Genomic DNA, 19,094 nt, shown 5'->3' with positions numbered 1-19,094 from the left:
TTCTTTCTCTATTTGTTTAGCCTTTGTTTTTCATTTAAAGACTCCTCAAATGTCTGGTAATCCTCAGCTGTCTGCTCATATTTAAGATCTGCACACTGAGGTACTGATCGGCAACTGTGATTGTGTCTGTATAGGAGGTAGAGAGGCATGTGGACTTCGAACTTTTTCTAAAGGGTGATTCATGAGGCCATTGCCTTGAGGAACCTGTAATGTCAGAACCCTTAGGTCTTTTTCCTTGTCTGATCAGATTTCCCAGAAGAGATGCTTCCAAACTCCTGCCTGGAGGGTATAAATCTGGTTGTACACAGAGCTGGGTGAAGAGGGAGTCTGGGACAAGTCTCAACATTCAATCTGTAAACTTTCATTTAATCCCCATTTTTAGTATCTCTCTAGCTATCTATCAATCTATCCATCTTTCTATCTTCCTCCCAAACTCTTTATGTATTTAGAAGTCCTAAGGCAGGACTTCCCTGGTGGTCCAGTGGTTAAGACTCCATGCTTCCACCGCAGGGGCAGCGGGTTCAATCCCTGGCTAGGAACTAAGATCCCACATACTACATGGTGTAGCAAAAAAATAAAATCCTAAGGCAGGCTGTGGTATTCTGTTGACACGTCTTGCACATCTTGTATAGTCCAGCTAAAATAATATCACCTAAAGGCAAGTCTGCTGAAAATTCAGTCACAGTTCCCACTGCTCTCAGCACAAAGTCCAAACCTCTTGCCAGTCCCTCCAGACTCTGGCCCAAACCTCCATCATCTGAAACATTATTCCAGCCTTGTGTCCTCTTCAAGTCAGTTCTGTCCATATTAGACTCCTTCCAGTCCCTCAGATGCACTGTACTCTCCCCTCTGGGCCTTCTGCACATGCCATTCCCCCTTCTGAAATGCTGTCCCCTGTTTTCCAACTCTCATCCTTGGCCATTCTGAACAATGACAGGAGCAGATGAAAAAGAGTACAAGTCAAATCTGAGAGGACTGATGCTGCCAGATGCTTGGAAGTTATGATGGTGCCATTTCCAAAACAAAATTCTGCCACTCCTGTGGCTTCAGGATTCAAAACCAAGTTTTTAGTCTGACAACCAGCCCTCCTGATAATCTGTCCCACTTAATGTCTCTGATTCTCCCTCTCTACTCCTTATCAGAATCACTGTGCTGCGTGCTAAGTCACTCAGCCATGTCCAACTCTACGATCTAGGAACCATAGCCAACCAGGCTCCTCTGTCCATGGGGATTCTCCTGGCAAGAATACTGGGGTGGGTTGCCATTTCCTCCTCCAGGGGATCTTCCCAACCCAGGGATCGAACCTGTGTCTCTAAAGTCTCCTGCATTAGCAGGCAGGCTCTTTACCACTAGCGCCACCTGGGAAGCCCCATCAGAATCACTGCTGACAGTCTAATCACTTTAGCATCTCTGCCACCTTAGTTACTGATGTTCTGTCTCAGGCACTCTTGAACGCACCTCTTCTTTTGCCAGCCCTTCATTTACTTTTTTATTTTGTAATTTTTTGCTGCACTGCGTGGCACATAGCATCTTAGTTCCCGGACCAGGCATTTAACTGGTGCCCCCTTAGGACTTCTCTGGTCCTCCAGTGGTTAAGATACCGCACTTACAATGCAGAAATGCAGGGGGCACAAGTTTGATCCTTGGTCTGGGAACTAAGATCCCACATGCTGTGTGGTGCAGCCCAAAAAATAAGTAACTGGTGCCCCCTGCAGTGGAAGTGCAGAGTCCTAACCACTGGACCACCAGGGAATTCCCTGCCAGTTCTTTAAATACTGTTGTAGTTGAGAGTTCTATCATGGACCCAATTCATTTCTAAGTCACTTTTCTCTAGACATCGAATTTTCTCTTGTAGCTTATTAGACTATGTCTAATGTGCTGATGGAATTCCCTCGTATCTCAGTCAGTAAAGAATCTGCCTGCAATGCAGGAGACCCAGGTTCAATTCCTGGGTGGGAAAGATCCCCTGAAGAAGGAAATGGCAACCCACTCCCGTATTCTTGCCTGGAGAATCCCATGGACAGAGGAGCCTGGTGGGCTATAGTTCATGGGATCGCAAGAATCGGACACAATGACTAAACCACCAATATGATGATAATTCTCACATTTACCACTCTAACCCAGGCCTGTCTTGGGCTACGTCCATTGACCTACAGGACATTGGTTCCTTTGGTTATTTCTTGCTATGCCAGGAACTGTGCTAAGTACTGGGTATACAATACTGGGGTCAAACAGACACGTGGAACCAGTCTCTGATCTCACAGGGTTTACTTATAGTGTGATGGCAGAAGACAAACACTGGAGAAATGATGAAAATTACAACTATGATGAGTACCATAAAAGAGTATACAATGTTTTAGCAGCATGAAATAGAAGACCTAACCTAGTGTGAGCATAATGGAAGGCTAAAGAAATTATTTTTAATTTTCATACTGAGTGAAGTAAGTCAGACAGAGGAGAAATATTGTATGATGTCCCTTATATGTGGAATGTAAAAAGAAATGATACAAATGAAGTTACAAAAGAGAGACTCAGACTTAGAGAACGAACTTACGGTTGCAGGGGGGAAGGATGTGGGGAAGGGATAGTTAGGGAGTTGGGGATGGACATGTATGACATGTGCTTTATGCTCAGTTGTATCTGACTCTCTGCAACTCCACAGACTGTAGCCCGCCAGGCTCCTCTGTCCCTGGGATTCTCCAGGCAAGAATACTGGAGTGGGTTACCATTCCCATCTCCAGGGGATCTTCCCGATCCAGGGATTGAACCGGTGTCTTCTGCGGCTCCTGCATTGCAGGCAGACCCTTTACCGCTGAGCCACTGCACTTACACTACTGCTTAAAATCGTTCAGTGACTCTCTAGTATTGATAAAGTGAAGGTCATTCTCCTTAAGCTGATTTATAAGTGCTTCACAGTTTAGCTTCCCTACTTCAAGCCAAATGCTATTTGAACTAGTTGTGGTTCCCCAAAGGACATGTTTTGTTTTGTTTCTGCTCCTCTGCACTGTTTATTCCTTGTTCTCTCAAAAATACTTTTACTTTTACTGCATTTTTCCTCTAGCAAACACCTACTTATCCCTCAAATCTCAATTTGCATCACCTCCACTGCAGTGGTCTTTCCCTATCATGCTGAAGGGCAACTGACCATTGTCTGTGTCTTTGGGATCCCCTCTATCCTAGTCCTCATCTTTAACACATCTTCAGATGAACTCTAATCACTTTATTTACTTAAATGTGATTGCGCCGCTTCCAATATATTAAAAAATCCTTGTTTGGGGTAATTGGAACACAGTGAGGGCTAAATAAATATTTGCTAAATGATTAGATGCACACACATGATCCTAATTTCTTGGCTATTTTATTCACTTCTACTTAAATTTCTTACTTAGTTTATGAATCCTAAGTTTCCCCTCTACTATCCTTTCTCAGTAACAATTTTTCCCATTTTGAAATCTCTCAGCATTTAGATATCAATCTTGTGCCAAATTGCATTTGCCTTTCTGTATTGTCTTGAAATCCTTCTTTAACCTTTCATCATATGCAGGATCAGAATCTTCTCAAGGCAAGAAGGTGACTCTTAATTTAAATCGTAACGCGCAGAAACAGAAACACTCTTTAAAAGAGTCCATACTGGCCTGTGGACAAGAAGGCCCAGCGCACGCGCACTAGGCCCATTTTTGCTTTTCAACTTTTTTTTTTTTCCCCCGGAGCGTGCGCACCAAAAAAGACAAAGGTGGAGAAAGTGACCAAGCAATCATTCAGGCGCATGCCCGTCCCTAACTTCTCCAAGCCTGGTGGAGCGCACAGCGGTGAAGTGGGTGTGGTCTGACCAAGGAGCATCAGAAGCCCAATCCGATTGAGTGAGCTCGGCCCCTCCCTCCCCATGATTGGTTCGCTCTCTGTGTTGTGGGGCGGGGAAAGGAAGAGACGGGGCTGTGGAATGGTGGGGTGGCAAAGAAAGAGAATCAGTTTGGTTCTGCGCAAGCGTAAATCAGCGACCAGGAGAGGGCGTGAGAGAGGGAAGAGGAGTGTGGAAGCCCTGATGCGCTGGCCAGCGAGAGCTGGGTCGCCAGCCTTGACGCGTGCGCCGTGGCCCTCGGGGCCCGCGCGCGGCGGGCGGGTGCCCGGTGCGCCTGCGCAGTAGGTGGCGGCGGCGGCGGCGGCAGAGGGAGGAGGAGGCCGTGGAGCGGCAGCGGCAGCAGTGGGTCCCGGGACTGAGGCTGCAGCGGGGGCGGCGGCGGGCGGAAGCTGAGGTGACGAAGGCAGCGGCGGCGGCGGCCGTTTTCCTCACGGTGGCGGAGACCAAGGCGGCGGCGGCGGACGGGGAGCGGCCCGGCCCCGGCCCCCTGCTCGTTGGCTGTGGCAGGGCCGCCGTGGGGCCGGCCCGGCTCCCGCCCCCCGCGGCTCCCCCTCCGGCTCCTCCTCCGGGGAGACGCCGGGGACCTGGCCCGGCCCGTACTCAGAGCGCCGCTGCAGCCGCCGCCGGGGGAGTCGGAGGCGGTGGCGGCGCCATGGGCGGCCTGGCCTCGGGGGGGGATGTGGAGCCGGGACTGCCCGTCGAGGTGCGCGGCTCCAACGGGGCCTTCTACAAGGTGAGGCGGCGCGCCGGCCAGGGACGCGGTCTTCAGCCCCCTCCCTCCAGCCAGAGCGGGGAAGAGTGGGGCGGGATCGAGGTTCTGGAGCTAGCCCTGACCCTTAGAACCTTGGACCCACGATCCCACCCGCGGCCCTCCTTGGGGGAGACCTCTGGAAGTTAACCCCTTTTTATTTTTGGACCCTCTGTTACACCTGCTTTTACCCGCATCTCTGGAAATGAACATCAGAGCATTATTGTGCTTGGATCAGCGCCCCCGCAGCCCCCAGGGAGAGACCCCATTTACCCCAGCGTCTCATTGACTTTTCCTATCTCCTAACAGAAGGCATACCTTGGATCTTAATCACCTCTTACCCACAGTCCAAGCACATGGAGAATTCTCTTTATTCTCCCCTATTACCCCCTTGGGAAGGCCGTCCCATATTAGATCCTTTCATCTTCCTCGGAGAGGCCTCTGCCTACTGGCTCTGGAAGACTCACTCCACTTTCATCTTATATTTCTGTTCCCACCCCAAGGAGAAACGGTCAGAAGCTGTTTATGACATTTAGTATCTTTGACCTCAGGAACTCTGGGCTGTATCAGTCTAGTTGCCTCCTAGCCATAAGGTGGCATCTTTTCACAAGTCTCTCTCACCCCACCCCTTTATTTCCAAGACTAGTTGGTCTGCTCTTTTACCGGATGATGGTTTTGTAATTGTCATCTCACTTTGACCTCATACATTTAAATCATTCGTATAGTTTCTTCATTTTGAGGAGTGTAAGCTTCATACTCCTAATCTCTTATCTATCTAAAACGAGATGATCTCATGAGGATTCCTTCTGTTTATCTTTTTCTTAAGGATTTCCACTTCTAGAAGACTTTGGGTCAACTTGCCCAATTCGGAAACCTAGTAGTCTATTTATTCGTTTTTTTTCTTTTCTTTTCTTTTTTTTTTTAAAGAAGAGGGCTGTCTTTACATTTTAATATTTATTTATTTGGCTGTGCAGCATTCAGGATCTTAGTTCCTCAACCAGGGATCAAACCCATGCCCCCTGCATTGGGAATGCAGTCTTACCCACTGGACTGCCAGGGAAGTCCCCTGAATCTATTTTTTAGGACACTTTTCCCCCCTTCATTTATATTAAGCTAGAGGGAGACCCCTCTTGCCTCTCAGGCATTTTTATTTATGCCACTGTTGTTATGTTGTTATTTTGAACCTCTTTGTGCTTTATGCCTGGGATTGTCTCAGAGACTTTCCTGCTTCCTGTCTTGTTCTCTCATTTTGCCCTGAGGAGCAGGAAGTTACCTTCTCATCCGTTATTTGTGAGGACAAGAGCCCCCTTTCCTCCACTTCCCCTCCAGCCTTTCCTCCCATAGTAGACCTCTCCACCTTCGTACCCTTGGAAATGACTTTTTCCACCTCCTTCCCTGTGAAGTCTTACCTTGCTATAACTGGAAAGGGCCTTATATTAACTCTTGGAGTAGGTTTCTGCCCCAGCTTCAATTGATAAGTTCAGTGTAGTCATTTTTGACCCACTCTAAATGCCATTCATTCCTGCCTGACTTCCCCTCACCAGATTTCTTTATATTCTTCAGTGTCTGTGGGTACCCACATCTGTCTTAATTTCTCAATTTAAGTCTGTGGCTTTTTGTCCTAGTATTTCTGCATAATCGTCCCAAACTACCTATTCCATGACCCAGCTAACATGGAAGAAGGAAGCACCCAACTTATCCCTTCTTTCATTCTTTTTCTACATACTTTCGTAACTCATAGGAGTTTTTTCTCTAGCGTGCCTCCATAGCATTTGTTTTCTTTGGCAAAGTCTCTTAATTCCTTTCTGATTCTGATAGAGTACATTTGTCTCTTATATCCTTTCCCCTCAAGCTTGCATTACCTTTTTGAAATACCCTTTCTCATAAGATTTTAACGTCATTTCCAACAGTATCCCGTCCTTCATCAGGGTCCTTGCCAGCTCCAAGAAAGTGCTTCTTAAATTGAGTCTGAGATCAAGATATAATGTTTGCTTTTGTTCCAGGAAGCATGGGAAAGATCGGTATCCAGTTCAGATTAACTGTGTGAGACTGCTGGGAAGGGGCATGTTTCCCTTTCCTCATATAAGTGTCCAGTAGAAAGTCTGTCTCTGAATCTTTCTCTTTTCTCCTGTGGGCTATATGGCAGTGATAGACTTGATTCAGTGAATTAAATATAGGATGCTTTGAATCAGAGAATAGAATTTGGAGTTCAACTAAAAGCCAGGTAATATGGAGTTTGTATTTTGGTCACTTTAGCATTTTCTGCTCCTTGTCTCATTTGAACAACAAAAACATCCTTAAATTCAGTAATCTTTCTTCAACTTTCAGTACCGTATACTTACTGAATCTGACCTTGCTGCTGATTTAATATTCATGACTCAGCAGACTTCAGTGTGGTTCAAGGAGTGTTTACATTGCTTCTAGAACTATAAATCTGGGGAGGTTCCTTTCATCCCTCTCCTGTTGTTTTTCTTCTTACAGGCTAGAACTGAAAATATCAGAAGTTACCTTGTAGCTATCCCATCAACTCTTCCTTTTGTGTCAGAACTTAATGTACATTATTCTTTAAGGTGTACTCTCCCAAGTGAAATATCTTCATCTTCCAGGGCACGGTCATCCAACTTTCCAGACCTTGCCTGGATATCCCAATACCTACTCCTTTGTTAAGGATATAGCATCCACCTATAAGCCAAAGCCCGTTTGCCATGACTGTTGAATTGAATTGAGTCATCCTTTGGATCTAGGTAGCCTTCTAGAGATTCACTCAACTGCTGTTGCCCTCCCTTGCTTATCTTCTCAGTGAGCATGGACTGAGCAGAACGAGGAACTCACTTTCTACCACTGGTATCTATGAAGGAAAAAACTGGGATAATGTGAGTGAAATTAAGGAGCAGAGAGTGAATTGTAATATGAAATTGAGGAGATAACTTGTTTTGGAGAATCTTTGACCAAAAAAGACCTTAGAAGTATAAGAATGAGTGATGTTTTGTTGAACTGCTGAGTAATGTGAGGGAAAAGTGCATTTTTTGTGAATGATTATATCTAGGAGTGGAGAATCTCTTCACAAAAAAAGGCAGGCAAGTGATTCTCTTCTGTCTTTTCCACAGTGTTTTATCTCATCCCAGAAATGTTTTGAAAATAGCTAACCCTCTCTCTTTATTAACTGTTTCTAAAGCTTAGAGATAGACATTTTGGATAAAGTCAGCTGCAGAGGCTAGATGAAATTTTTAGAGAAATCCAGACAGACCCTTATAAAGGAAGAAAAGAGAGGGAAGAGATACAATAGTCATTGGGGGAGGAGAGGAGGAGGACATTTAAAAAGGAGCTAAGGAAAAAAGAAGGGCGGGGGAAGGGGAGGAGTTAAAGGGAAGAACCCAAAAGAGAAGAGGAACTTGGGCACATAGTGAAAAGTAAAAGTGCCTCAGTTGTGAGTGGAGAAGAGGAGGAGTGAGCATTGATGGAGCTGAATGAAGAGTGGGAAAAACATTTCCGAGGGAGGGAATGGCAGAGAAAGCTAAAGCATGGGTATGTAAAACTAGGCAGGACCAGGAGTACTGGGCAGTAGTAAGACTCCATAATGAGATCCTTTCTCAAAAGAAGAGGAAGACGGCTCATATCAAGAGGGAAATTTTAAGTTTAGATTTAAGGAATTAAGTGTTTATGATTGATCAGTTCTCCCTGAGGTGGGAGTGACACACATGTGCATTTTTGGTGTTTTCTCTCCTAAGCTCATATTTTGTTCCTATCTGCAAAGCTTAGGAATAGTTCTTATATATATATGCTTTTTGAGACCCCTAATTTTTTTTAAAGCTTTAATGAGGCATAATTGACATACAACGAAGCATACAAATTTAAAGCATACAATTTAAGTTTTGACATATATATAAAATGAACCATCACCACAATTTCCATCATTCCCAAAAGTCTTCCACCAATGTGCTTTCTGTCATTATACATTAGTTTGAATTTTCTGATTTTTGACAGACATGAAAAGACAGTTACTGGAAAAAGTAATCTTTCAACAAATGGTGCTTAAAGAACTGCACATCCATAGGTTAAAAATGAACTTTAATTGTATCTGGCACCATACTGAAAAATTTAACTCAAAATGGATCATAGACCTAAATGTAAAATAAAAACTATAAAACTTCTAGACAAGGACATAGGAGGAAACTTCTGTGGTCTTGGATTAGGTGAAGATTTGTTAGATATGAAACCAAAAGAGCAAATTGATAAATTGGACTTTATTAAAATTAGCAATCCCTAATTTCGAGTATTTGAAAAATAGAAAAGGTAGGAAAACTGGGAGCATAGGATTGAACTCATAGCTTTGGCTTCCTCGGTGAAGACAGAGGAAATAGGAAGTAGGGAATTCCTTGGCAGTCCAGCGGTTTAGACATAGCGCTTTCACTGCCTTGGCAAAAAAAAAAGAGAAAATAGTTTGACCAGCTATTCCTGTTGCTGTTCCTTGTCAAGATCTCAAGTTTGGGGTCTTCTACAAATTTTATTACCCTTTTCAAATTCTTAGCAGTGTCACAGTCTAGCATTAAAAAATCTTACATCTTTATTTATTTGGCCATACCACATGACTTGTAGGTTGTAGTTCCCTACCAGGGATTGAACCCTGGTCCACAGCTGTGAAAGTCCTAACCACTGGACCACCAGGGAATTCCCTCACGTCTTTTAAATCCCTAATTTTTCTTTCTGTAGGTTGTTTTTGGATTTTGAACTTCTCTGGTGTTCTGATTATTTTCATATGGCCCAGGCATCAAAGCAGCAAGTTTGCTCAGGTCTCTTGCTGTGTTAGGAGCTAGACCCTTTCTTGGCAGATCCTGATGTCCTCTAGGTGTTCCAGGACAGCCTCACACTGTCTCATGGGATATTCTTAGCTTTGCTGAATGTTGTTGGTATTTTAATTGAACTCTGGCAAGCTGCTCAGTACAGCAGGAGGCAGACAGATAGGGAGGCCCCTGTGGGAGCCATAGGAGACCACTAGTTTCCAGGCTGTTCTGATACAGGTGATGTTTTTCCCTTCTACTTAATTTCTGTCTCATCTTATTTCTTGATTTTGCAACGTCTCTGTCCATGCCAGGATTACTTCTTTTCTTGCTACCTCACCATTTGTATTCTTTCCCCAGTGCAGCTTTCCCTAGCCCGGTTTTTAGATCGCTTTTGTTCCCATCTAAAACTAGTTTCAAAAGGAAAAAAGGGCGGGGGGGGGGCGGTTTCCTTGTGGCTTAGTGGTTAGGATTTGGGCTTTCACTGCCATGGCCTTGGGTTCAATCCTTGATCGGGGGAACTGTTTCACCAGCCGTGTGGTGCAGCCAGAAAATGAAAAAGAAACCCTATTTTTGTTGTTTAGTTGCTGAGTCGGGTCTGACTGTTTGCAACCCTCTGGAGTGTATGTAGCCCCCCAGGCTCTGTCCATGGCATTTCCCAAGCAGGAATATTAGAGTGGGTTGCCATTTCCTCCTCCTGGGGTTCTGCCCCACCCAGGGATCGAACCCACATCTCCTGCCTGGCAGGTGGATTCTCTACCACTGAGCCACTGGAGAAGCCCAACCTGTAGTATAAGATGCTGCAAAGGTGTCTGTTCCTTTAATGGCTGAGGTGGTGGTGAATTGTCTTTTTTTTTTTTCTTTCCACTTTGTTCTGAAATCCATTCTAGGGCTTTGTGAAGGATGTCCATGAAGACTCTGTCACCATCTTCTTTGAAAACAAGTAAGACCTTGGGAATAGAGAATCCAGCATACTAGGTCCTAGAAGGAGAGTGGAGAAGGGGCGACTGAGTCCCATGAGGCATGTAATAGGTGGGCGAGAGCCAGGGGTTTGGGTGGGCGACTTGTATGGATCCTAGGAGAGGAAATGGTGCTGGTGGGGGCATTTGACTCAGTATTTAGGTTCTAGCAAGAGATGGAAGACACTGGTATGGAGCAGAGCCTGGAATTTAGCTTCTAATCACCAGGGAAGGTGGAAAATGTCCAGTGGAGGAAGTTACCTTTTTCTGAAGAAACAGGCAACCACACTAGCCTGAATAGCTATCATATCACTGTTTCCCTTGCAGCTGGCAGAGTGAGAGACAGATTCCTTTTGGGGATGTCCGGCTACCACCTCCAGCTGACTATAACAAGGAGATCACAGAAGGGGATGAAGTGGAGGTAAGGGCTTGAAGTTCACCTTTTCTAAACATCACTTTTCCCAGGATTCTGCATTTCCCTTACCCTGATACAGGTATCATAGGCTCCTTACTGCTTGTTTCACTCTCCTTCCTCCATCTAGCTAGGCAGTCCGTGGAGGAGTGAAGTGCAGCAGTTTTCTGTCCATCACCATTGTGGTCAATCAAGCCTTTAGGGAGCTTCCCAGTTTCAGGGGATCCACATTTCTTCCATTTATGATAACAGCATCTGAACTCCAGTGTCCTCTGATTTTAACTAGTAGCTCCTTCCTCTAGTTTCCTTCATCTTGGTCTAGGATGCCTCCCAAGAGTCTTAATGCTCATTCTATTCTTGATGTTTTTAGATGGGCCTCAAGATCTCTTTTATTTTCAACTTCTCTTCAGGTTTATTCTCGAGCCAATGAGCAAGAGCCTTGTGGCTGGTGGCTGGCCCGGGTGCGGATGATGAAGGGAGATGTGAGTGACTGATTGTCAAGGTCTTTGGGGAACTGCCGAAACATTTTTGTCAGAGAAAGGTGGGAGGTAGAAGCTCATGTTATCCACACCTTCTTCTTTCTTTCCTTCTGCCAGTTCTATGTCATTGAATATGCTGCCTGCGATGCCACTTACAATGAGATTGTCACCCTGGAACGGCTTCGGCCAGTTAATCCCAATCCCCTTGCAACCAAAGGCAGCTTCTTCAAGGTTACCATGGCTGTGCCTGAGGATCTGAGAGAGGCGTGAGTGTTTGGGATGTTGGGTGTGGGGCCCCCTTTATGGTCCTCATCTCTGCACATGTTTGTCCCAGGCCCCGCTCCCCGTGTGTTTTCTGTTCCCTGGCCCTCTAGAGTCCTCTCTGCTCCCAGTTCAGTTTCCTCATCTCTGTTCTTTAACTGCAGTCCTTATTTTTCTCAGTCCCTCTCTCTCCCCTGAATGTTCAGCTATACTCTACACTCTGCCCTCTGAGCACTGTTCTTTTTTCTCTGCAGCTGCTCCAATGAAAACGTCCATAAAGAGTTTAAGAAAGCGTTGGGAGCGAACTGCATCTTTCTCAACATCACAAATAGTGAGCTCTTCATCCTGGTGAGTTTATTTTGCCTGAACTTCACCTAAACCCTTCTGCCCTTTTAACTCTTTTGCAAGAAGGGAAGAGCTAAAGTGTGCTTCTATTTATTTGTCAGAGAGGACTTTATTGCTCCTGACTCCTGTGGACCCAGGTTAGCCCTACCATTCCTTAGTCTTTCTCATGTATGACCTTAATTTTTTTTCAACCTGACCGTCATATTGCAGTTTGGACCCTTCTTGCATATTTGGACTCTCAGAAACAGTATGATTCTCACCTGTGCTTGCCACGTAAAATCAGTTCCCGTAGGCACCCAGATAGTAGGCCCTTGTGAGACCGACAATGATTTTCTCTTCCCCAACTTTGTTTCTTAAACTCCTGCCCTTTTCCAGTGACTCAGGTGTCCTGATTCCCAGTTCCTGACTCTCCTCTAAAACATAGGCAGTTTTAGTGACTTTTCTGTTGGTTTCTTTCCAGTCAACCACGGAAGCCCCTGTGAAGCGAGCATCCCTGCTGGGTGATATGCATTTTCGAAGCCTGCGCACCAAACTGCTGCTCATGTCACGCAATGAAGAAGCTACCAAGCACCTCGAGGTAAGTTTGGGCTCCACTTTTTACTGCTGAATGGTATTGTTGTCTTCCCTCCCACCTCATCCTCCACTTATACTCTTTATGTTTACAGAACAGAGGTTGAGGTCTTTCTGGGCTGTTAAACCTGGGTCTGCTATTTCATCTCAGACTCCTCCGGATGGCAGAGCTCCATCATGATTTTAGTGTGAAGCTTTTTTTTTTTTTAAAGCTACGGGACCCTGTGACCAAGTGAAATTTTACTTGAAAGCACAATGCATAAGACAGATGAATGAGAACAAGTCTGTCTAAAAGTGGAAGAGGGTGTGGGTCTTACCTCCACTGGGTGCCCCCAAATTACCTCTGAGAACCAAACCACTTTGTGAGAGCCATTTGTACACTGGAAAAGATCCCTGGTCTTGGGATCAATCCTGTCTTGCTTTGTCAAATAATTGACCTTTGGCAAATAATTTGATTCCAGTGAGTTTTCTCTTCCTTATCTGTGACAGTGAGGTAGTTGAAGGAGAGTGTTTATGCAAGGTCTTTTTGAATCCTGACATCTTATGATGGTCAGATTCCCTTAGGAATTATACTGTCCTAAATGAGGTGCACATGTGTATGTGTTATTTGACCATCCATTTCCTGTTAATCAAGTGAACTGATCTCTATGGGGGCCTGTGCAAATTCTGGCGCATGGTAACCTGTACTCCGGGGTGCTCCTCAGGGTGCTGCCAGGGCCCTTCCCCTTTGCCGCCCTTGTCCTCAGGCCTCCCTCTGAGGACTGGTTGAGAAACGAAGTGGTAGCATGGTGTGTCATAGCCTCTTTTTATGCTTTTCTCAACCTCGTGCTTTCTCAACTTTTTGGGTTTTATTTTGGGAGTTTGTATTGATTTGGTTAAGGTAAATATTCCTTACACTTGCATTTACCATGTGAAAAGCCCTTTCTTAAACACCAGTCTTATTTAATGCTCTTGTTAGTCTGGGAATGGGGCAGGTCAGGTGTAAACATTTAGTGGATAACAACAGAGGCACAGAGAGTATGTTTTGTTTGGGATTATACAACCAGGTAGTGTTAGAGCCAAATCCAGAACTTTGATGGCTCCTAGCCCAAACCCTGCCGCCATTACCTCCCCTGCCCACCAAGCCATTGGTACTGAGAAGGTAGGAATGGAATGAAGCATTCCTAAATTCTCCACACAGGTCCTGGTGGTCAGTGGACTTCCAGATAGTTCTGGCTCTCTTTCACAGTCTTTTCTTATTGAAGTTATACAAAGCATCAGATTCCTGGGACAGGTGTCTGAAATTTCACCATGATTCCTATAGGTCAGTGTCTTATTTTCTTTCAGACAAGTAAGCAGCTGGCAGCAGCTTTCCAAGAGGAGTTCACAGTGAGAGAGGACCTGATGGGACTAGCAATTGGGACTCATGGTGCCAACATCCAGCAGGCCCGAAAAGTACCTGGGGTGACTGCCATTGAATTGGGTGAAGAGACCTGCACTTTCCGCATCTATGGGGAGGTCAGCAAAAGATACCTGTCATCTAAGTCCCTTCAGGGATAGAAAGAAGAGTGTGTGAAATATAAAGGAAGCCTGTCGTGTTCACCTCCCTCCCCCTTTTTTTTTAAATGTCCATACTTTTTGTTTTCTTTAACTGGAGTATAGTTGCTTCCTCCCTCCCAGACTTTGGCAGCAACACATTTTCCCAAAGACAGAGAGTGGCAGGAAGATCACTGTTTGAGATCCAGGTCCTCTGTTTTATTAATAACTCCCCATTCTTCTCTTAGACTCCTGAAGCATGCCGACAGGCCCGGAGCTATCTTGAGTTTTCTGAGGACTCTGTGCAAGTGCCCAGGAACCTGGTTGGTGAGTTGAGGTTGTGTATGTATATAAGTGAACATGTTGGGGGCCAGATGTGAGATGCTCTAAAGTGATTCTGCCTTCACACCTCCCGGTGAACTTCGTTTCACTAGGACAAACCAATCTGTAGTTGGAGTGACAAAAATGGGAGAACTAATTTCTAGGGATTGTGGTATTTTGTCCTGTGAAAACACATCAGAAGCCTAGAAGGAGGAGATTCATTAAATAGAATTTTTTCATAGAAGCTGGAAAACTGTCTGGTTTTGCTCTTTTTTCTTTCCTTGAAAAAAAATAAAAAGCCTAACTCCTCTTTTACCTGTTCAGGCAAAGTGATTGGAAAGAACGGGAAAGTGATCCAGGAGATTGTGGATAAATCTGGTGTTGTGAGGGTTCGAGTTGAAGGTGATAATGACAAGAAGAACCCCAGGGAAGAGGTATGGGGCAACTACACCTAGAGATTGGTTTCCAGAGTAGATGTGATTGTTCTCCAAGCCATTCTCTTGAGGGCTGGGATTTCTAGGGGATGAGGTATGGGAACTTTGGTTTTTCCTAGTAGATGGAGAGCCCAGAAAGATCCCTTTTGGGTAGGCTTCTCTAGAAGACAAGGTGGACTTAATACTTGATTTGAGTCTGTTTCTAATCCATGTGTCCTTTGCTCTCCAGGGCATGGTTCCTTTCATATTTGTTGGCACCCGAGAAAACATCAGCAATGCTCAGGCTCTGCTGGAATATCACCTCTCCTACCTGCAGGTACCCGAGCCAGGAGCCTGGGAGAGGAAAGACCCACGTGTACAGGGGACTGAGGAGCATGCTGGATGGAGTTAAAAGTGGTGGTTTCCAGTTTGTGTCTCTGAGTAGAATAGAAACTGTTAGGTGGAAAATTGGGGCTGTGGAGTTGGAACCCATCATTTTCCCTGTTTTAAGCCTTGTGTTCCTGAGAGTTCAGGTCCCTAGGGACAGTGGGGCAGAGAAGCGTGAAGAGAGACTGTTGATCTTACACTTCTTCCTTGTTTTTTCTCTGTCTTCTACCCAACCAGGAGGTGGAGCAGCTCCGCTTGGAGAGGCTGCAGATTGATGAGCAGCTTCGGCAGATTGGGCTGGGCTTTCGGCCTCCTGGAAGTGGGCGGGGCAGCGGCAGCAGTGACAAGGCTGGATATACCACCGATGAGAGCTCCTCCTCCTCCCTTCATACCACTCGAACCTATGGGGGCAGCTATGGGGGCCGGGGCCGGGGCCGGAGGACAGGCGGTCCTGCCTATGGTGAGACAGCCCTGGGAGTGGGGGGCAGAGGTCTGGGTGGAAGCTTGAGGAAAGGGTGATTGAGAAGATGAAGTGATTGGCTGAGGGACTGAGGAGTAAGAGGGAGAATTTTCCAGCTTGGGGGTGGGGATGGATCCTGGGATAGGGTGAGTGACCCTGTTTGAATGCCACTATGTTCTTCAGGCCCCAACTCAGACCTATCCACAGCTTCTGAGACGGAGTCAGAGAAGAGGGAGGAGCCCACCCGAGCTGGGCCTGGCGACCGGGATCCCCCAACCCGGGGGGAAGAAAGCCGGAGGCGTCCGATAGGAGGCCGGGGTAGAGGACCCCCACCTGCCCCCCGGCCCACCTCAAGATACAACTCTTCATCGATTAGCTCAGGTACCAGAAGCAGACAGCTGGGCTCATGAATGTGGGCCAAAAGGAAAGATGGTGGACACCTGACTCCCAACTCCTTCTTCCTCCAACCAGTGCTGAAGGACCCAGACAGTAATCCCTACAGCCTACTGGACACATCCGAACCAGAGCCCCCAGTTGATTCAGAGCCTGGGGAACCCCCCCCAGCAAGTGCCAGACGCCGCCGCTCCCGCCGCCGCCGCACCGATGAAGATAGGACTGTCATGGATGGAGGCCTAGAATCTGACGGGCCCAGCATGACAGAGAATGGCCTGGGTAAAGGGTGTATGAGGGTTTGAAAAATTACAACTGGGCAAGAATTGAGGGGGTGGGAGATTGATGCACAGTTCTCATTTTCCCCTGCCCCACAGAAGATGAGTCAAGACCCCAGCGTCGTAATCGAAGCCGCCGTCGCCGTAACCGTGGTAACCGGACTGATGGTTCTGTCAGTGGAGACCGTCAGCCAGGTGAGCTAACACCGGATTCCAGCAGACTGCCTCAGAGAACAGGATGCCTCTTATCCTGTGGAAACTAGGGATTGGGGTTCAGTGGGTGTCTAGGGGCTGGATACCTGGGTTCCTTCTGACACTTGATCCTCTGTCTTCCCCAGTGACTGTGGCTGACTATATCTCCCGAGCAAAGTCTCAGAGCCGCCAGCGGCCACCCCTGGAACGCACTAAACCTTCAGAGGATTCTCTTTCAGGGCAGAAGGTAGGCAAGGAAGACATAGTTTACCCCACTCCCTTTTGTGTTGTTCTGGAATAGGGGGCACATGAAAACTCGCTAAGAAATCTCTTGTGAAATTGCAGGGAAGGCATGCAGCTGGAATTCAGGCTGCTTGTAGAATAGTGAAAATTTTGTATAGAAGAGAAAGGGCCATTTGGTTCATATTTTCTGGATCCCAGTAAAAGTGACTACTGGCAACCAACCCCTGGGTCCCACCAGATGCCTGGAGCTCTTAGGTGGTAGGGAATGGCATTACCTAAATTTCTACTGACCTCCTTTCCTTCCTCTCCATTTTCTTTTCCCACTCTCCCTTCAGGGTGACTCTGTCAGCAAGCTTCCTAAGGGCCCCTCAGAGAATGGGGAGCTCTCCGCCCCCCTGGAGTTGGGTAGTTTGGTGAATGGGGTTTCATAAACCCTCCAGCCCGCATCCCTCCCTTCTCCATCTCGCTTGCTGCCCAACACCAATGGCCCTCACAGGCCCGACTGACCTGCGCTGGAGCTGCTCTTATCTAGGGGGGAGGGGGGTGGCACAGCAGCTTGGGTCCCCCCCAGCCTCCAGGAGCTAGTGGAGGGGTGTGTAACAGGGTCCTACCCCCTCCCTATTGTCCACTCTACCCCCAGGGTGAGGGGAGCCTCTCTCCTTCCCCATCAGACTGGATGTGCCTTTATCCTCTAATGCCCCAATCTCTCTCTGAACACCCCCATTCTCCGCCTGTTGGTGCGGGGTGCTTCTTGACCCACCCAGATTTGACAGTTCAGGGGGGCTCCCCTGCTATCCCTCCTCCCATCCTGTACCCCCCATTTCTGGGGCCTCATCACTGTGGAAGACGGGGATAGTAAGGGTATAAGTGGGTGGGAGGCATGGGGAAGGTTTTGGAGTAGAACCAGGGGTGTGTATGAAGGGGGGTGACAAGGTCCCCCAGGGGAGGGGGGGACCAACCTTGTCTGGTGGATGAGAAGGCGTATTTATTTTTCACTGTACAGTATTTAAAAAGAGAATAAAAAAATCCAAATGGCTCTCTGGTTCCTGTACCTTCCTTGTGCCCAGTTTGGTCCATCTGTTTCTATAGGAGTGACCTGCCCTGGCCCTTGTTTCCTGTATCACCACACCTGGCTTCTCTAGCATTCCAGAGATGGTCTACGTCTGGGAATTTCTGACATTCCTGAATTCCCCAGGCCCAGGTACCCTCCTGGTCTAGAGAAAAGCAGCTGGTGCCTTGCTGCTTCTCCCCTCCCCCAGGTTTGCTGGTAGAGGGAGCTAGGCCACTCCTATACCCTGAGTCACAGCGGGCTAGGTAGGGCTGCTCAGAGCTGGAGCTGTTCCTGCTAAGAGCTGAGAGCCAAGGCAGGCTGCTTAATCCGATTACCTGAGGCCTGGGGCTTGGGCTGGGCCTTGGGGAGCGTGGGGAGCAGGGTTCCCTCAAGACAGCCCCTGGAACGTAGGTGTTGAGCCCTCATTCTTGCTGGTACTCTGCTCTGGATCCAGGCTTCCTCTTCAGCATCCTTATCACTAATATCTCAGCCTTGGTTCTTCTGGGCTTCCTCACGCCCTGCCTCCCAACTCTGAGGTTTAGAGATAAAACATGTGGAGAAACCTAGGTTTGGGGGCTATAGTGGTGAGGTTTTAAATTTTCTCACCTGCTGGGATGACTCAGGGAACAAAAATGGCCTGCCTGCCTGCCTCCTGACTGCCTGACTTTTCTGCCCCTGGGCTGGTCAGGGGTGTGAGGAGTTGTAGGCACCAGAAAAAGGTTTGGGTTAGTGGGTTGGGTGTTCCCACCTTCCCAGCACAACTCTGACCCTGAGGGCTCTTGATCCCCCTCTACTTGATCCCATTGTGCAAAGATATTGACTTTAAATTGCTGTGCTTAAGAAGGGAGGGGTAGATGTTCAGGCTACTGGGGCTGGAAGGCCTGACTTCTGGGTCTTGGGTGGAGAGGGGGTGTGGTCCCCTGGGGGGAGTGTTGGGGGCTGGGAAGAACCGGGCACCTGGGTTGGCCTAAGGGAGGGGGATGTTGGCGCCCTTAAGGAGGCGCGGTCGGCTGGGAGGGAGTGGGGAGGAGCCAGTCGTTAAAAGCTGTTCCCCAGCCTGGCCCACCCGCCTGCCACAGACGCTGAGACCAGGTGAGAGAGGGCCGTGGCACCTGGGCTACGCCGCCTGGCAGTTGCGGGACCCCCAGTCGCAGAGGTTTACCGCCTTCACGGAAGCCGGGCCCTTGGCGGGCATTGGGCAGGGGGAGCCAGACTGGGTCGCCGGGAACCTCGCAGCCACAAGGAAAGAGCACAACCTGTACAGGAGCGGGTACCAGGCAGCGGTTTTTGTGCTGGACTCCCCAGAAGTGCCGGATTGGTTGGAAGCACGGGCACCATTATAAGGACTCTGAACTTGGGGGCGGTTTATACCTTTAAGGACACGAGTTTCTCTCTGAAGACTCCGGATTAGAAAGACACTTAGGATACCGGGT

The 19,094-nt window shown here is 47.5% G+C and overlaps 1 protein-coding gene across 4 annotated transcripts; it reads left to right on the top strand.

Moving 5' to 3' along the window:
- Positions 1–4,388: 4,388 nt before the first annotated feature.
- FXR2 (FMR1 autosomal homolog 2) lies at positions 4,389–18,524 on the top strand. Of its 4 annotated transcripts, none has more exons than XM_061143354.1 (17): positions 4,389–4,592; positions 10,276–10,328; positions 10,672–10,765; positions 11,167–11,238; positions 11,353–11,501; positions 11,751–11,844; positions 12,302–12,418; positions 13,738–13,908; positions 14,175–14,253; positions 14,572–14,681; positions 14,911–14,997; positions 15,285–15,507; positions 15,715–15,888; positions 15,979–16,179; positions 16,275–16,370; positions 16,514–16,614; positions 16,946–17,646. In XM_061143354.1, the coding sequence occupies exons 1-17, from the start codon at positions 4,512–4,514 to the stop codon at positions 17,039–17,041; spliced, it is 1,998 nt and encodes a 665-aa protein (XP_060999337.1). In that variant the 5' UTR covers positions 4,389–4,511; the 3' UTR covers positions 17,042–17,646. The 4 variants fall into 4 exon arrangements, with proteins under 4 accessions (XP_060999337.1, XP_060999336.1, XP_060999338.1 ...); XM_061143353.1 differs by having other exon boundaries at positions 4,391–4,592; positions 15,691–15,888; positions 16,278–16,370; XM_061143355.1 differs by lacking the exon at positions 16,946–17,646 and adding an exon at positions 17,700–18,524 and having other exon boundaries at positions 4,394–4,592; positions 15,691–15,888.
- Positions 18,525–19,094: the final 570 nt, after the last annotated feature.

The sequence above is a fragment of the Dama dama genome, chromosome 5, assembly GCF_033118175.1.
Source record: "Dama dama isolate Ldn47 chromosome 5, ASM3311817v1, whole genome shotgun sequence".
NCBI classification, from domain to species: Eukaryota; Metazoa; Chordata; class Mammalia; order Artiodactyla; family Cervidae; genus Dama; species Dama dama.
This window is presented reverse-complemented; position numbering and strand designations above follow the sequence as displayed.